Source organism: Andrographis paniculata, unplaced genomic scaffold (genome assembly GCF_009805555.1).
Source record: "Andrographis paniculata isolate CXL003 unplaced genomic scaffold, ASM980555v1 Contig22END, whole genome shotgun sequence".
In the NCBI taxonomy this organism is placed as follows: Eukaryota; Viridiplantae; Streptophyta; class Magnoliopsida; order Lamiales; family Acanthaceae; genus Andrographis; species Andrographis paniculata.
This window is the reverse complement of record NW_026137513.1, coordinates 4,790,374-4,807,296: the sequence shown is the minus strand read 5'-3', so window position 1 is coordinate 4,807,296 and position 16,923 is coordinate 4,790,374. Positions and strand designations below refer to the sequence as shown.

At 35.2% G+C, this 16,923-nt stretch overlaps 3 protein-coding genes across 3 annotated transcripts; 2 read left to right on the top strand and 1 right to left on the bottom strand.

Moving 5' to 3' along the window:
• The first annotated feature begins 2,781 nt into the window (after nucleotides 1-2,781).
• LOC127245455 (transcription factor TCP12-like) lies at nucleotides 2,782-4,722 on the top strand. The gene has a single exon (XM_051266343.1). It carries the CDS (start codon nucleotides 3,132-3,134, stop codon nucleotides 4,476-4,478), a length of 1,347 nt encoding a protein of 448 aa, XP_051122300.1. The 5' UTR covers nucleotides 2,782-3,131; the 3' UTR covers nucleotides 4,479-4,722.
• A 4,252-nt stretch (nucleotides 4,723-8,974) lies between these two features.
• On the bottom strand, nucleotides 8,975-11,654 carry LOC127245456 (uncharacterized). Its single transcript, XM_051266344.1, has 6 exons — nucleotides 11,488-11,654; nucleotides 10,694-10,756; nucleotides 10,522-10,601; nucleotides 10,096-10,204; nucleotides 9,854-10,013; nucleotides 8,975-9,719 (listed from the first exon to the last, which is right to left on the bottom strand). The coding sequence occupies exons 1-6, from the start codon at nucleotides 11,488-11,490 to the stop codon at nucleotides 9,220-9,222; spliced, it is 915 nt and encodes a 304-aa protein (XP_051122301.1). The 5' UTR covers nucleotides 11,491-11,654; the 3' UTR covers nucleotides 8,975-9,219.
• A 2,315-nt stretch (nucleotides 11,655-13,969) lies between these two features.
• LOC127245503 (piriformospora indica-insensitive protein 2) lies at nucleotides 13,970-16,923 on the top strand. Its single transcript, XM_051266432.1, has 2 exons — nucleotides 13,970-15,260; nucleotides 15,760-16,923. The coding sequence occupies exons 1-2, from the start codon at nucleotides 15,063-15,065 to the stop codon at nucleotides 16,801-16,803; spliced, it is 1,242 nt and encodes a 413-aa protein (XP_051122389.1). The 5' UTR covers nucleotides 13,970-15,062; the 3' UTR covers nucleotides 16,804-16,923.

Below are 16,923 nucleotides of genomic sequence, written 5' to 3'. Positions count from 1 at the left end.
TGGTTCGGATATCAGGTTGGGTATGAATCAAATGTTGTATATTCTAATCGGGTTCGGAATATAGGACTAGACTCTACTTGGATCTGAATTTGACCCTTTCAATATATTTATATTATGTCAATATTATTTTTTTAACAATACAATTATATTAAAAATATTTTTATTAGTTTTATTTATGAATGTGTTATAATATTTTTGAATAAAATACATAAGTTATGATATATATGATTTGATTTTCTTGTACATTGCGTCTTATCCAATATAGCCAGGTCAATCAAGGTATAGCCAGAGTCGAATTCGATTCGGGTATCGGGCCTGAACATACGTGTTCACATCGGATCTTGGATCCGGATGAATTTAATCTATACCCGACCCATTGAGATCTCTAATTTTAGAATATGTCCATAAATATTTTTAGTGATTTTATTTTTAATAATATATAAGTAAGATTGAAATGTAACAATATTAAAGTCAATATTTTTCATTTTCTTTTGTTTTGGGTAGATCTTGGTAATTTGGAGATCCTCCACCTCCGCCATGCGATCTCCGCCATGCTACAAAGGGATATGGTCTGAATCTACTCCTTTTAGAATTTTTGTCCTTCGGCTCCCAATCTAATTAACTTCAGTCCTTAATTAAATCGAACTTGACTCTCAACTCTTTCTAGATTTCTAGTTGTCCAACTAATTCTTGAAAGATTCTAACTCTTTACAGTTATATGAATAATTCAGATCTAAAGTTAAATCTTAATTTGTAAAAAGTCAAGGAAGATAAATAATTGGTTCAGTAGAAAAAGAGGGCTAGTGAAAAATGATAGATCTCGAAAAAGTAATTAATCATTACGGCATAAAATACATACAGAAATTGTAAAGTTCCATAAACCTACATTACATAAATGTATATTCAAGTTCTGCCCTTTCAAAATTGTGATATATAAATAGACAAGTCTATTCATTATTGCATTCATTGCTATGGTCGGTTACTATATAATAATAATAATAAAGAATCAATTAATGTGTGGTCCTTATTAAACCCGAAAAATAATCATACTAATAAAAAAAAGAAAAAGAAAAGCAAATATCAGTGTATAAATTGTTAAAACATGCAATAAAAGTTGCATGTAATGTAATTGCGTAACTTATTAATGGAAGAGTCCATAATAAATCATGTGTAAAATATTTTCAGAAAATGTTTAAATAGGTATATGAGTGCATGGCCATGGCATATTATTATATATAGAGATGCCGATCAAAACTAATTATTACATTCATCGAGGACAGAAAGTGACACGTAAAGTGACTATGTGGTAGAGATATTCAGAGGCAATGTTACAAAGTGTGACACGTAATGCTATCACAAATTTGATATATTACCTAATTTGAACTTTTGTTTCTTTTTATTTTAGATGAGACAGATCAGCGATCGTGGATTTGAAAATAAAATAAAAGAAAAGAAAACTATTAATAAATCTCTATATATAAAATGAAAAGAAAAAAATAAAAAATAAAAAATCTCTTCGTTATATAAATGATTCTTTTCAAGTACATGGTGGGGTTTCAGAATAATGAGAAAATGAATAACTAATTTTTATTTTGTTATATTATTTTGATTAAAGTAATTAATGGGAATGAAAGTTATATTAAAAAGATTCTCATCTTTAGCACAACCTTAATAAATACAACTTTATTTGGCGTTTAAATAATCAATACATATTCATTAATATATAATGTGAAATGAATTTCTTGAATATAATAATTTTATGATTCATAGATAATTTAATTTTAATAATCATGTAGACCCTTTCCTATTTGTTGTACAAAACAATAATATATATATATATATCTTTAATTTGACAATGTCGATTTTATTTCAAAAGGGCAATTATGTATATGAAGAATAATTGACAAGAGTATAGTATATCAATTAAATTTAATGAAATATGCAATAATAAAATAAAAAGAGTTGATGAAAGAGACATATATAGAGGGAGGGTCATATGGTCAAAGGAACATGGTCTTTAATGAAAAATAAAAGTAGGGTTTAATATTGGTTCAAATAATTGTCCTACCCTTAGCTCTTGTAGACTAGGGGAGGACACCTATAAATACAAACATATATATATATATATGTATGTATATTCATAAAAAAGACCTTTTTCGAAACCTTTTTTTTTAAAAAAATACTATAACTTTATTTATACAAAATCTAATTTATTCGTAGAAACATAAAATTAAATTAGCATCAATGTCATCCAATATAAAATATGTTAAGAAGTAAAATGAATCCCAATGGAATAATATAACATAATTGATATGATTAATAAATATGTACATAAATGAATATATATATATACCCACTTAATACGTAAAAAAAACATATAAATTAATATATTTTGCATGTTCTTAAATGGTTTTAAAATTTAAAATTTTATATTTGTAAACCCTTCAATGATACACATATTTTTTCTAAAGTAATAATAACGATATGATATTTTATTAAATTAATTTGAAATTAATAAAGAATAATGCAAGTGTAAATGACTTGTATATGTTCATATATACTTAGGAAAATGTGTATTGGATAGGAGTAATAATAATGATAATAAATAAATAATAAAGCACGGGTAGTTATACGTCGTCGTTTAGGTGGTCTATCTTCTCCACGTGAGCTCCACTCTATCTCTATGCTCTTTTTGGCTGTCTCATCTTCTCAGGGTTGATGATGATCGTCTACATTACAATGTACTGTGATTCCGACTGTGACTGTGAGAGATAAACCAATTATATATATACATATATATATATGTATGTGTGTATATATGTATATGGGGCATCATGTCGCTTTCGTAGTTAAATCTCAAGCTGTCCACCTTTGCCCTTTCCCTCCATCGCCATAGCTAGCTGGACAGTCACACGCAGACGACGAGTCCGGCAATCTTCTTCTGCATTTCTACTTCTTAATTCAGACATAGCCACGTTCTTCCTTGCCCTAATTCCCTCTCTCTCTCTCAATAGAACTTCATCATGTTCTTCAGACCTAAGGGTGCTTGATTATTCCAATCACTATATATATATATATATATGATGTATGTATTGTGTGTATCATCATTCACCATTCCACACCATGTTTAAATGCTTTCGATAGTAATGAATGAAAAATGTGAGGATTTAAGTGGCGATGCATTTACAATGTTTTCTTTGGGCGACGAATCCTTGTTCAAATCTCCTCCACCTAACAGTTTCTTCCACCTTTCTGACATCGATCATCAGCACCAACAGCAAAACCCTACATCGAAACACGACGACTATGCAACTACTAATAATAATCACTTCTTCTCCAGCTTCCCTTCCCCCTTCTTCGACGAGCATGAATTGCCTCTGAATCAAATATTACCTAAGAATCTTTTCACTAGCGGCAATCACACCGCCTTATCAGATCACCATCGTCAGATTTGCAAGGAAGCCACCAGAACATGGAAGCTGAAAGGAAAGGCTAAAGATATCAAGTCTGGCGGTGCATCATCGAGGCGGCGGAGCACGGCGGCCGCAATTCCGAGGAGGCGAGCCGGGAAGAAAGATAGGCACAGCAAGATTTCGACAGCTCAGGGGATTCGGGACAGGAGGATGAGATTGTCACTACAAGTGGCGCGCAAATTCTTCGATCTTCAGGATATGCTTGGATATGACAAGGCCAGCAAGACGATCGAGTGGCTGTTCGGTAAATCGAAGAAGGCAATCAGCAACCTCGTTAAAGACCACGATCCACAAGGGAACAGCAGTTCCTTGACCTTGAGCGATGCAAAGACTGAATCTTTAGTCTCATCATCAGAATGTGAGGTTGTGTCCGGAATCGATCAAGAAAATTCCAACATTGAGGCTGACAACGAAACTCCATTGAGTTCAAAAAGTTGTGTGAAAAATGAGAAGAAATCCCCCAAAAGCGTGTCGAAACCTAACTTGAGAGAATCGAGGGAGAAGGCTAGGGCAAGAGCACGGTGTAGGACAAGGGAGAAGATGATGAACAAAGGGGTTGGGGTTGAGCATTCCAGCCAATTGATCAAATCAAGCCCTAATCGCGATGATCTTCTGAAACTAGGGTCTGGAAACAACAACCCCTTCGAGGCTGCAGAATCGGGTTCGGTTAACCAGGAAAGCTTTGGGACTACTAATCATGATTACAACATTAACTCTTCAACATCGTTGGAACAAAATATGGCAGATGTGGGCACTATTGAGAAGTTGCTGGGGACATCAGCATCATCATCGACGTCTTGCCCTATGTTCTCTGATTACTATTGCCCTGCAGCTGTTTCATGCTGCATAGATCCCAACAGCAGTTTCATGGGGTTTCTTGGAAATTGGGATCTGCTGAACAATGATGGAGTCAACACAGTTACAGATCAGGTTTCTTTGCCAGGTAACCCAAATTCAGATTACTCACTTGATGACGCCCTAAGTTTTCCTTTCTATCATCACTGAGATCATAATTCTCCATCACATGTTGAAAATTCCTCAGATTATCTCATCTCAGGTATAGATCCATATATATATATGGTTTAAACTATGGTTCAGTTTGAGAACTTGGAATCCCTAGCTTTGATTGATGTATTTAGTTTCTATGTCATCATTTGCAGATCATAAATAAATATAAGGATTCTGTATCGTGGTTGTGTTCTTAATTCAAAATCTACCAATTAAGCTTCAATGGCCAACAACAACATAAATTTCTAGGTATGATCAGGATTATATTTCTTCTTGTGATGCTCAAGTTTAGTTAGTTACATTTTGTACATTCCTGAAACTAATTTATGAGCATGATTAAATATTGAGAGGATTGGTATGGAATGCTTATGTAGGTATTAATAGATTGCATGTTTGTTCCTTAATTCCTCTAGAAATCTATACTGTACTAAGGCATGGATCTAATGTAAGACCAGACATTTCTGGCTAGGACAGGCTAATTTATTCAAAGCCCGTCAGATAACATTTTTGTGAATTAGAATTAGATAGAGTAGTAAAATTTTATTCATCTTTCCTCTATATATGAAGATGATACAATATTTTAACAAAGTAAAGCTGGAAACCTTAAATAAGATCACAAAATTTTATCATGCATCTTTGCTTGGGAATTAATATGTTGTTCATGTCAGCTAAGAATCATCGACTGTAAACATCTAAACTCTGAAAATAAAATACCTGAACTGATGATATGATATGAAGCTCCTCCTCTGAGAGGTCTGATAATTGATCGGTTATTTCGCATGGCTGAATTCCGAATATAGCTCCACTCAGTCACTTGGTCTGCATACATTTGGGAGGAAAATTTAAACTGTATGAAGTTTGAATATGATAGCTTATATATATATATATATATATATATGTGCAGCAGCAATTTAATTCACTTATTATTGTGAACAACCATTGTGTGTAGCTGCATTTGTTATAGCACTAACTCATCATATTGGATTATTACCATTATAAATAGATTAGTTGCAGTAGGTGACCATACCTAATGAATAAGGTTTAAGAACAAAGGCTTTGCAATTGATTACAGAATTAAGAATGACTGCATCTATATATATGTTTATTTAAAATGTTCATTACTTCGATTTGATATACATGCTTTAATTTCGATTGTTTACTGCTTACATATTGCCCTGTTTAAAAATGATATTGAAATGTTAGTTATCAACAACCAAACTAGTGAGTGTTTAATTTGAAATAGTAACAGCACATTTGAAATTGGGATTTTTTTTTTGGCAATAGATATTATTACCATATATGTGCATGCAATTTCAGTGGCCTGTATATATGATTGGGGAAGACACCATGGCTGCCCTTAGCTATCTCTCTTAAGTCTTAAGTGAAGAAACCTATAAAGACCCAGGCTTTGCAAATGATAAATAAAAATGCAGTAAAATCAAGGTTTAATGTTTTTGTAGATGTAGCTACTTCATTACATTCATTGATGCTAAATATAAATTTTCGGCGTGCCGATAATGAGATAAATCTTATACAGCATTGATGTTTGGTGTATGTGAGCAAATTCAGCAGCTTTTAGAATCAATAACAGGTAGATTAGGACATCAATGCAGGGTTAAAAAACCTTACTGTTTAGATATGGATAATTGATGACACCAATGTGTTTGAAAATTGTTGGCGCCATGTATCTATCTATTTATTTATAATGTCATTAATTTTCAGCTTGCAGAATAAATCATCACTTCATTACGCCTCAAGGATTTAGTGTTTTTCAACTACATATATCTACTCGAACTAAATGAGGGCTTTGAATTGCATTCAATAATGGTTGGATATATGGGTTTTCTTTCAGTTGGTGTATTCTTGAATTCCTCATATTGGCTGGTAGGTTTTAATAATTTAGCATCTGCTTCTTGTTTGGAAGTGTTTATGATTAGTTTGCATATATAATCTTATAGGCAACAAAATGTGGTTAGGTTTCCAGGCAACAAGGTTGGAATTAATCTAATCAGAAACATCATCTGCAGTCAAATGCATATACCCAGAAGAAAATTAGTTGGTGCATATGATTCATTTTGTTTGCAACAAATGCAGTCAAATGATGGCAAAATGATTAGATCCACTTAAGGCTAATCAAGAAGAAAATGTAAGAAAGAAATAAGATGTAAAACTATCATTAATTAATAACCATGGATATACCCAGAAAATGCATGATTTTTCATGCCTGGACTTTATTACCTATGTGACGTAGTAAATAGTACAAATAGTGTTTGTTAGGTAAGATCAAGAACTATTCATTCAATCATTAAAAACTGGTTATTTCTTGATCAGGGGGAAATATTCCACATGATTCACAGACCCACTTCCTTCAAGGAAGCATTTTTATTTCATTAAGGATCATAAGCTCAGAGATTAAGCTAACCAAAAATTTTTTAGAAAGGGTTGAGAAATTAAAGAATAGAAAGAGTGCCAATTATATGCGTTGCTCCAGACCCTATTCTATATTGTCTGGAATTATCAGTGATGCTGCTGCTTACAATAATATATATATATATATATATACTTGTTGATGCAATTATATATGTATACGCATATGTATATGTTTTACATACCGACAAGGCAAATGAATACAGAGCATCTGTAAGAAAAGAAAACATGCAGAAGTTAGACGAATAAGTGGACCACTTAGATGTTGATGGCTTTGTTGTAAGGCATTTGACAGAGAACCAAAAATGATAAAGTAAAGCTGGAAGGGCAGACACAAGGGGACCAAATTAGAATATTGGTTAAAACAAAAGACAACAAACAAGGTTTGGAAACATGTATAGGCAATTGATTTATTGATCATATGTTTGCAGTAGCCCAGTGCAGAAAAAAAGATGATTTCATTCATTGACAATAATACAAAGTAAAAAGAAGGATCAAGAAATAATTAAGACACGAATTTAAGGAAAATTGAAGGAGATCGAGTATTATAACAGCCAACTTCATGGAATGTTAGAGAAAATTATGTGTGTGTGGGTAGTAAGAAGAAGAAGAAGAAAAAAACTGGAAATCCATATACAAAGGAAACACAGAAACAGAAGATTAAACAATTATTACATGGCAGAAATCAAATTACGAGCAGTACCTGAAATGATCAAATCAGTGACCTGTGTCAACAAACATACACAAATGGAGACTCCATTACCGGGATGTATAAGTATTCACCCTGCAAAAGAGGAGGGTTACATATCTTGCACGTATAAAAGGCTATATATATATATATATATATATAGATAGAGGGATGAATATATCCACACACACACACAGATATATATATATATATATATATTAGCACATGCATAAAAACTCTACTCAGAAGAAACGTATATATAAAATCCAACTCCTTAGATCCAGTGATTTGTCGCATATACATGTACAGCACATGCATGCACGCTTAGAAGAAAAAGAGAGCCCCCAAACTACTGTTGGTTTTACAACCATACAGTTTTTGAAAAATAATATATATAAACTAACTTATTGATAGAAATCTATTCAAGTCCAATGTATATAATTGCTATACCAACTACCAAGGGAATAAAGAGAAGCTTTGTGCTGTATAAATTACGTAATAAGGCATCCTATCTATATATTATAGTATATATATAGATATATAGCAGTAGCAATTAGTACTTGTTTATATATTGTACTTGATCTTGTGGGACAAAGTAACATACTACCATATTTCGATTCCTCAAGTTATGTAGTAGTATTTATAAAAATAAAAAAATAAAACAAGTACACCGGGAAACGATGAACACACGAAACACTGGTATGTAGGGTTGTTGCATCACAAAATTTGCATCCAGGATTAAGCTAATTAATTGATTAATCCTGGTATTCTCTGTAATATTTACACTTGAATCTTCTACTACATTTCATAATCATTCCCTAACAATAAATTACCCTGTCCTGTCCTGTCCTGTCCTGTAACTGGTTGAAATTCAACATTGAAACAGTTTCAAGTAGCCATTAATTTGTTGTATATATAGCAGTTGATGATGATAGTACGTTGGGTAGGGTGATGATGGAGATGGATATATACAGTGATCATTATATAATCGATGGTAGCCGTAGGGTGTCTGAGATTGGAGAAGAAGGTTGCGGCTTTCTTGTTGAAAAATGGGGCATTCTTCGTAGGGTTGGCACTGACAGACAGGTTGAGGAGGAACAGGAAATCTCTCTTTTGAGATCAGATCAGAAGAGGCAACAAAAGATACGTTCATGATTTTGCTTTTGTTTTTTTGTCCCCTAGCCAAATATCATCCATCACAACTAGTATTATTCAAGCAATATATATATACATATAGAGAGAGAGAGAGAGAGAGAGAGAGAGAGAGAGAGAGAAAGGGGGTGTGGCTCTACCTCTACATCATTCATTCTATTACTGTTCTTGTTCTTGCTTGAGTTGAATTGGGATCACCAGCCATATTTGTAATTGATTGCATCAGTTGAAGAACACAAAAAATACCCTCCTCATTGTCGTGTAATAGAATTGCAACAATCTCCTTCACTGCTAGAATACATTACAATACAGTAACTTTTCACTCATTGTCTCTTTGATCCAAACATAATTTGAGGGCTCACATATATATATACACAGATCAAAACACAATTTGAACAGTAGAGCATTCCATAACATGTATAGGTTGATAGTTTTCGACCAATTTTTGTTCATGGAGTATTAGATTCTGCTTTAGGCCCTGTTAAATTTTCCAGTAGTATTGGAAGTTCTAGCCCATTTTAATGGCTTAATTCCTCCTGTCAATAGTTTTGAAGCAGTGCCAGGACTTATCTTTCTCCTCTTTGCTTCGAGCTCCAATCTTTTGTCACATGAAGAAGTTGATGATCCAGAAAAGATGGAAGATGCATGAATGAGTGCTCTCTTGTCTTTCCTGTTCCTCTCAAATTTTGTCGCAAACTTAACACGCGAGGCAGCAGTTGTATCCTCTTCAGAGATTGGGAGAAGTCTTATCCCAAGTCCGGATTTCCTAGCATATGCCTCCTCTTCGGCTACTCTTTTCTTTTGATCCCTAAGCTTTGCCCTCAAAGATTTGTTCAATGAATAATCATCAGAATGCCGGGAATCAGAAATTCTCTGCAGTCGCACCAGTACTGGTTCTGCTTCCTTTTTCTTTTTCACATCTTCTTCCCGGTGCTCAAGCCGCTTAAAAGGATCCTCCAGCTTAGTTTTATCTACAACGGAGAAGGTTATGAATGAATAGCTTTACATTAACATACAACATTATGTGCATACTTGTAAAAACAGAGACAATGTTATTTGTACTTGTGTATGGATTAACGTAATGATGTTTACAAAGGATACTCACCTTCATCAATAGGAAGCAACATGGTTTCTGCATCTTCGGCATCGTACTCCTCAATCTTTTTTCGGGCACCTTTAATAATATGATACTCACAGTTTTGGGGATCTGTTTGAATAACAATCTCATGTCTGCAGCATGCTGATTTCATTGTAAAAGTCCATATCTGGACATAAATAATAAATACATGTTAAGAGCAGTAGTTTGATAATATGTATAAGTTTATCTCTATTGAAACAACAAAATACCTTTGTGGAGTAATAATTTCCCACTTGCTTTTTCTCTGCATTGAACCTCACACCCTTAGCAATCATTGACTCACAGCCACCACACCATATATTAAAAGGCATCTCAAACCTGCAAGATTAAAGCAAAAAATGAAATAAGCATTTACGAAGTAACATAACTCAAGATTCAAAGATGCACAGGCAAATGAAATAGTTGCATGTAGAAACACTTAAATTCATTTCAGGAAACATTTCCATAATAACCGGTGTATGATTGGGACAAATTATTTAATGACCTAATATGGTTCTATGGAACTTCAAAGTGAGGAAGACGTCCGGTAAGCAACATACAATTGACCACCAAATTCTTGTTCCATTTAATAAAAAATTTGCAAGCTGTTCAAAATTTGATGATCCAGAAAACCATAAACTGCAGCCAATCAGTACCTTATAATCAAGATTCCTTGATCTATTTTTTTAGCCCTCTCCCTCAGGGCATGTTGGCCATGAAACTTGTTCAACCCACCCTGTGAAATGATACAGCATAAGACTCTGCACCATATAATAGGTATTTTCATTAATAAACACAGTCTCTCACAAAGTCACAACATAAACATACCTTCTTTGGTTCCCATTCTGGGGGGTAGTAAAAGTTATCAGCCCTTGCAGCTGCAAGAGACGACTGCAGAAACCAAAATAGACACAGAGATTAGTGACACCAGAGCACGAATCTTCTCAAAGAAAACCAATTGGATTAATGCAAATAATGATATTTAATATACATGATTAAATAGTGCCATCATTATAAGGGTAATTAACCACCACACCCTCAAACAAATTTTACCTAGAATTCTAGAAATAAAAACTGGAACCGGCAGTTTCTCATCTCACTCATTATTACTGAAAATCGTTATGTGTTTGAGTCAATCCAGATCTCCCCCCCAAAAAGAAACTCCTCATCATAGAATCCTAATAATTATCATAAATTTCAGCCTACAAACAATTGCTAGAAATTCAGATCTCTACTTCACATCAATCTTTTCATGGCTCAGTTCATTTGCAAAACTCGACACATCAAACTCTGTAAATTTCTTGAAACTTTTTTACCAAGAAAGTATAAGAAAACCGCTTCTTTGTTTATATATCCTCAATAATTCGTGGCAGAAAGACAGAAAACAGGTTTGCTCAAAAGCCCAAACTCAAGCCCTAGGACAGCTAACTAAGATGGGGAATCTTACATCATAAGATTAAACGAGTTCCCCAAAATCTTTCAACATTCAATATCAGATAAATAGAAAGAACTTCAAATTCCAGAGAAAAGTATCGAGATAAAAACCATGAATTGAGCATTCCAATCCCGGATACCTACACAGCAATTATCCGAAAAAGCAACACATCAAACAAATTGCGTACCATTTTGAGATTTGCTTATCCGGCTGTAAGATCCGATAACTTCTGCCGAGGCTCCTTCCAGAAAACACGAAATCCCTCTGCCGGCGTCGCGCTGGAGGCGATGGGAGTTCCGACCCACAAATTTTCCAAGGACGATCGGGTTTTCTTTCTTGTTATTTATTGATCTTGGCACCCAAGTTTGATGAACCGACGTCGTTTAGAATAAGCTTGATTGACATGGTACTACTTAATTGGGCTGAAATTATTTTTAATATGGGCTTTTAATTTTGAATGAGCCCAAAAATTCTTTACTGGAGGCCCAATATAATACAACAGTAAGGTCCCGTTTGGATATCCTAAATTTCAAAGTCAATACATAAATGATTTCTTGATTTCTAAGGAACACTTGTGGGAAAACGAACCCCAACAATACCCACCCTTAATTCTCTCCTCCCACATAAAAACAAATAATTTTTATTATTATTTATTTATTATTATTATTATTTTTATTTTTTTCCATTAAGTAGCTCAAAAGTGTGTAATATGGAAGCAAACAAGAGCCAATTCAATCCAAGCTTCAACTAATTAATTACTACAAGACTATTTATTTGCTGTTTGTTAGCCCTTCAAGAATTCTTCAACCCTTCCTAACAAAACATGTTCTCTTCTCCCCTAACAAATTCATGATTCATCCTCCCATCAATCATGATCATCAAATTCCCTTTCCTAGTACAGATGTTCCTTTGCCTCTTTCTCATTCTTTTAATCTTTCATCATGAGTTTTACACCTTCAGAACCCACACAAGCATCCACATCATCAATCATCACCATTCTTTGATCACTCATAGAAAGGCATTGGCACTTGCAAGCGAGTTTGATCTTACCCCATTTATCATCAATAGCCGTCGCTTTGATCGTCATCATCCTCATTCTTCGGGTGTAAGAGATATTGATCCTCGTTATGGTGTCGAGAAGCGCCTTGTCCCGACGGGTCCGAACCCCTTGCACCACTAGATATCATGAAACCCTTTAAAGGGTATCGATGAATCTATCTTATATTGATCATATATAGTAAGTTGTAGGGATTCATTCATTCCTGATTTGATTATTTCAATTCCATCCCTTTAATCTGTGTATTATTATTGTTATTGTATGGTGAGAATGTAGCTTATTAAAGCTTGTATATATATATATATATATATATAGCAGACATGATTGGTATATGATTAATCTTTCATTCTTTGTCAAGTCCTATATGAGTTTACTTGGATTTTAAATTTTGATTTTATACGATTAATATACATTTGTCTAAAAAACATCAATCTAATAAAATGTTTGTCATTACATTGTCTTACATTGATGGATGATGTTTACTTCATGTGTCGAATCTACTTAATGCTCCATGCAGATTTTCTGTCAATGGAAATGAAATTCAGGTGAAATGAGTAGCTGGGAAGGCACGAAAAGGAGCAACAAACTAACACAAAAAATTATTAATTAATTATATTTATAATTATTAATCATTGTATAATTGGTTAAAAATTGAAATTAACTTAATATAAATCATTACTTGGTCCACAAATTATTTCTACAACATAAATACACAGGCCACTATCGAGGTGTCTTTTCTTGACCGACCCTCAATCAAAATGCTTCCACATCAATCAACCAAGTAAATAATTTTCAGGGATTATTTATTTATTTGTTTATTTATTTACTCCAAATTGAACTCCATAGATATAATTAATTGGTGGCAAGTTCAATTAATATATGTCATGAATCATGATGATACAAGTTCTTCCCCTGATATGTTCGATGTTTGATTAATTACACGCGTAGAAATATGCTTAATTGATGCAAACCTAGGTTTTATCGAATCCAAGAAATTAATTAGTAATATATCTCATTTCTGGACATTAAATCATATATGTACAAGTGAAACTGGTTATTATGTGGTAAATAATTTTTCCCATGAGATTTTGTGGTCCAAACTCACCTCTATTAATATTGGCCATGGGGGGACCTTTTTGGTTCACATGCTAAAAAAAGGAGATCTTTTTCCTGTTACACACAGCATTAGTACTACATGCAAAGAAAAATTAAAAATAAAAATTATAATAACAATAAGTTATGTGTGAGGGCATGAGAAATTAATACTGCGTTGTATGTAATGTAGGCATAGGAAGTAAAAGGACAGCGAAAATCCAAAAGGAAAATTAATGGCAATAAATGAAGAAGGCAGAATTGGGGGCAAGTGGAGAAAGGGACGACTCAGATGGTTTAGGGCTGGCAATAATAAGAAGATTACAGATTACAGACTGTACCCTACTCTCTCTCTCTCCCCCTCTCCCTCTCTCTCTCTCTAAAGTTACAGACCAGACCCTTATTTTTTTTATTTCTATCTCATCTCTATCTCTAGCTCCTTCATTGGATTTGGTCCCCCTCTCTACAACGTAGTATCTCATTCTAGGATGTCCAAAATGCCCCTATAATTAGATGTAGATCATCTTTCACTTGCTAGCTGTTGCTCCCCACAAAAATGGCATTCTGTTTCTCAAATCTTGTATTTATAAGCCACATGCCTTTCCACTTTCTACGTCCAAATCAAACTGTATGCATAGTAATGGTAATTGTATCGTTTGATGAACCTGGCTGGCTAAATTGAAGTGATCACTAGTGTCCTAATCTGAATCTGCTAACATATCTATGTCCTTTCGATCGATTACATAGTGGGGTGATCTACTGATCTCTAATGGTGGCGAGCACAAATCACCCACAGACAAAAACCAGCTTTGTCCTGCACCCATTTAAAACCCTTCATCTTCCCCAAGAACTGGTCCCCCGATCCATCCATTCTCCATCTCATTGCTCAGAACAGAACACAACAGAACCCTGCGTTTCAATTTATTTTTTGATTTGAAGAAATGATAAATCCAACCCTAAATTCCGAAATTGCTCGAGCATTAAAGATAAATTTTTGTTTGCGGTGTTACCGTTTTCCCACTATGTCAAACCCCATTCAATTTCTTCATTGCTGCTCTCTCTCTGCCCTGCATCTGCAACTGCAATCGATCTTCATTGATAAATGGATATCGTAGGTGTGCCCTTTTAACATTAGAGAGACTTCTTCTTTTGTTGACATTAGAATTGCTTTATAATGACTTTTTGGATTTCTTCTGCACTGATAACTATGCCCTCCCAAGCTTTTTAGCTGCCTGCAATGGCGCCCCCACCCACCCCACCTTCTTCTGCAGCAGCTACCTCTGCTCTGCTCCTCCGCAGTCTACACAGTACTGCACACTCTGCAATCCGTTAGTTCATTGACTGCTACTGCTGCTGCTACTTCTACCTTAGCCTTTGCTATAAACACCACCAAGATACAGCCTTTATGCTTGCGCATTTCTTCGCTATCTCGATCTTCGTTTCTTCCCTCTCTCTCTCTCTTGATTCCACTCTTATTTTACTGGAAGATTCAGATTTCTTGCTGGTAGTTATCCTGCAGCATCTTCTATATATATATATATATATATATATACACACACATAAGTAAAGCCCAGAAGGTGCAGCAATTAGAGATAGAAGAAACAGGAACAAACATGAAGTATTTGAGTTCTTGCATTCTTGGGGTTTTCTTTCTTAATGTAATGATTGCTCCACAATGCCGTGGACAAGATGGATCAGCAATGAGGAGAAGAGAACAAGAAGCTGTGTATTCTGCCATACAAGGGTTTGTGGGGAAATGGTGGAATGGTTCAGATCTTTACCCAGATCCTTGTGGTTGGACTCCAATTCAGGTGAGCTCAATCAAACCATCCATCATCAATAAACAATCCTCTTGCTAGTTTCTATGATACAGAGTTTTTTTTTTTTTTTATCCAGAATTGTTCATCTTCATCTTATCAGCTTGCTGCTGGTTCACGTGTGGTTTTGTTAGTTAAGAATTGCATTGCATTCTTCAATATTTCAAATCAATTGTCAAATCTGAAACACAAGTAGGGAGCTCTAGCTAAAGACCTGATTTCGCCATTTTGTTATGGACTAATACAGCCCCATCAATGCATCAATTTGTGGAAAGGGAATGCATAGTTTTCCAACTATAAACATTTGTCTTTTCTCTTCTTTTTGCATCATCATCACTTCACACTTCTCTTTACCCCATCGCTATAAGATTCCCATTTGCCATTTTTAGCTTTTTTACCTTCTCTGTGGACCATCGAGATTCTCAAGTAACTCTGCACCCAACCAAGATCTGTTCCTCATTTTAGTTCCAATGATTTTTCTCTTCTTTTACAGGGCGTTTCTTGTGATCTGATTGATGGGTTTTGGTATGTGACTGATCTGAGTATTGGACCTGTTCATGAAAACTCTCTCAGTTGTGCAATGGAGATTGAATTCAGCCCCGATTTGTTCTCATTAAGTCATCTTAAGTCCCTGTCTTTCTTCAGCTGCTTCCATCGCCGTCCTGTGAGGATCCCTACTCAGAACTGGGAGCTTCTTGCAGGGAGTTTGGAATCTTTAGAGTTTCGTTCGAATCCAGGGCTTACAGGGAGTGTCCCTGTAGCCTTTGGGGAGCTAAAAAATCTTCAGTCCCTAGTGCTTATGGATAACGGGCTTTCCGGCGAATTGCCGGAGGTCATCGGCAACTTGACAGCCCTGAAGAGATTAAACCTCGCCGGAAACTCATTTACCGGTGGAATCCCTGACAGCTATGGAAAGCTCGATCATCTCCTGATTCTTGATATCAGTAGGAATTCTCTGACAGGATTCTTGCCTGGAAGCTTTGGGTGCCTGAATTCACTGCTGAAGCTTGATTTGAGCAGCAATAAGTTGCAGGGGAGCATCCCTGACGAGCTTGGAAATTTGAAGAACCTAACATTAATGGATCTCAGCAACAACAGATTATCAGGTGGGCTGCCCAAATCGTTTCAAGAAATGAGTTCCCTCCAAGAATTGGTGGTGGCAAACAACCCCACAGGGGGAGACATTATGAGCATTGAATGGCAGAAGATGAGGGCCCTGTCTGCACTGGACCTGGCCAATACGAACCTGACTGGTGGCATCCCTGACGCCATTGCTGAGCTGAAAGGTCTGAGATTTTTGGGCCTCAACGACAACAACCTCACAGGCGAAATCTCCCCAAAGCTTGCGAATCTTCCCAACATCGCTTCGGTTTACATCCATGGCAACAATCTCACAGGGGAGCTTCGATTCTCAGAGGGGTTTTATTCCAAATTAGGGAGACGTTTTGGGGCCTGGGGGAATCCGAATCTCTGCCTCTCCAGTGCAGGAGAAATTATGCCTTTTGGGGTCAAATTATGCGATGAAATTCGACATTAACCTCAATTCCAGACAAAATTGCTTGGCAATTGGAATCCCCAATTATTGTTGCTAGATTAGGGTTCATAGTTGAACTGTTGTTGCTGCTTTTAGCTAAATCAAACAACAGCAACAATCAAA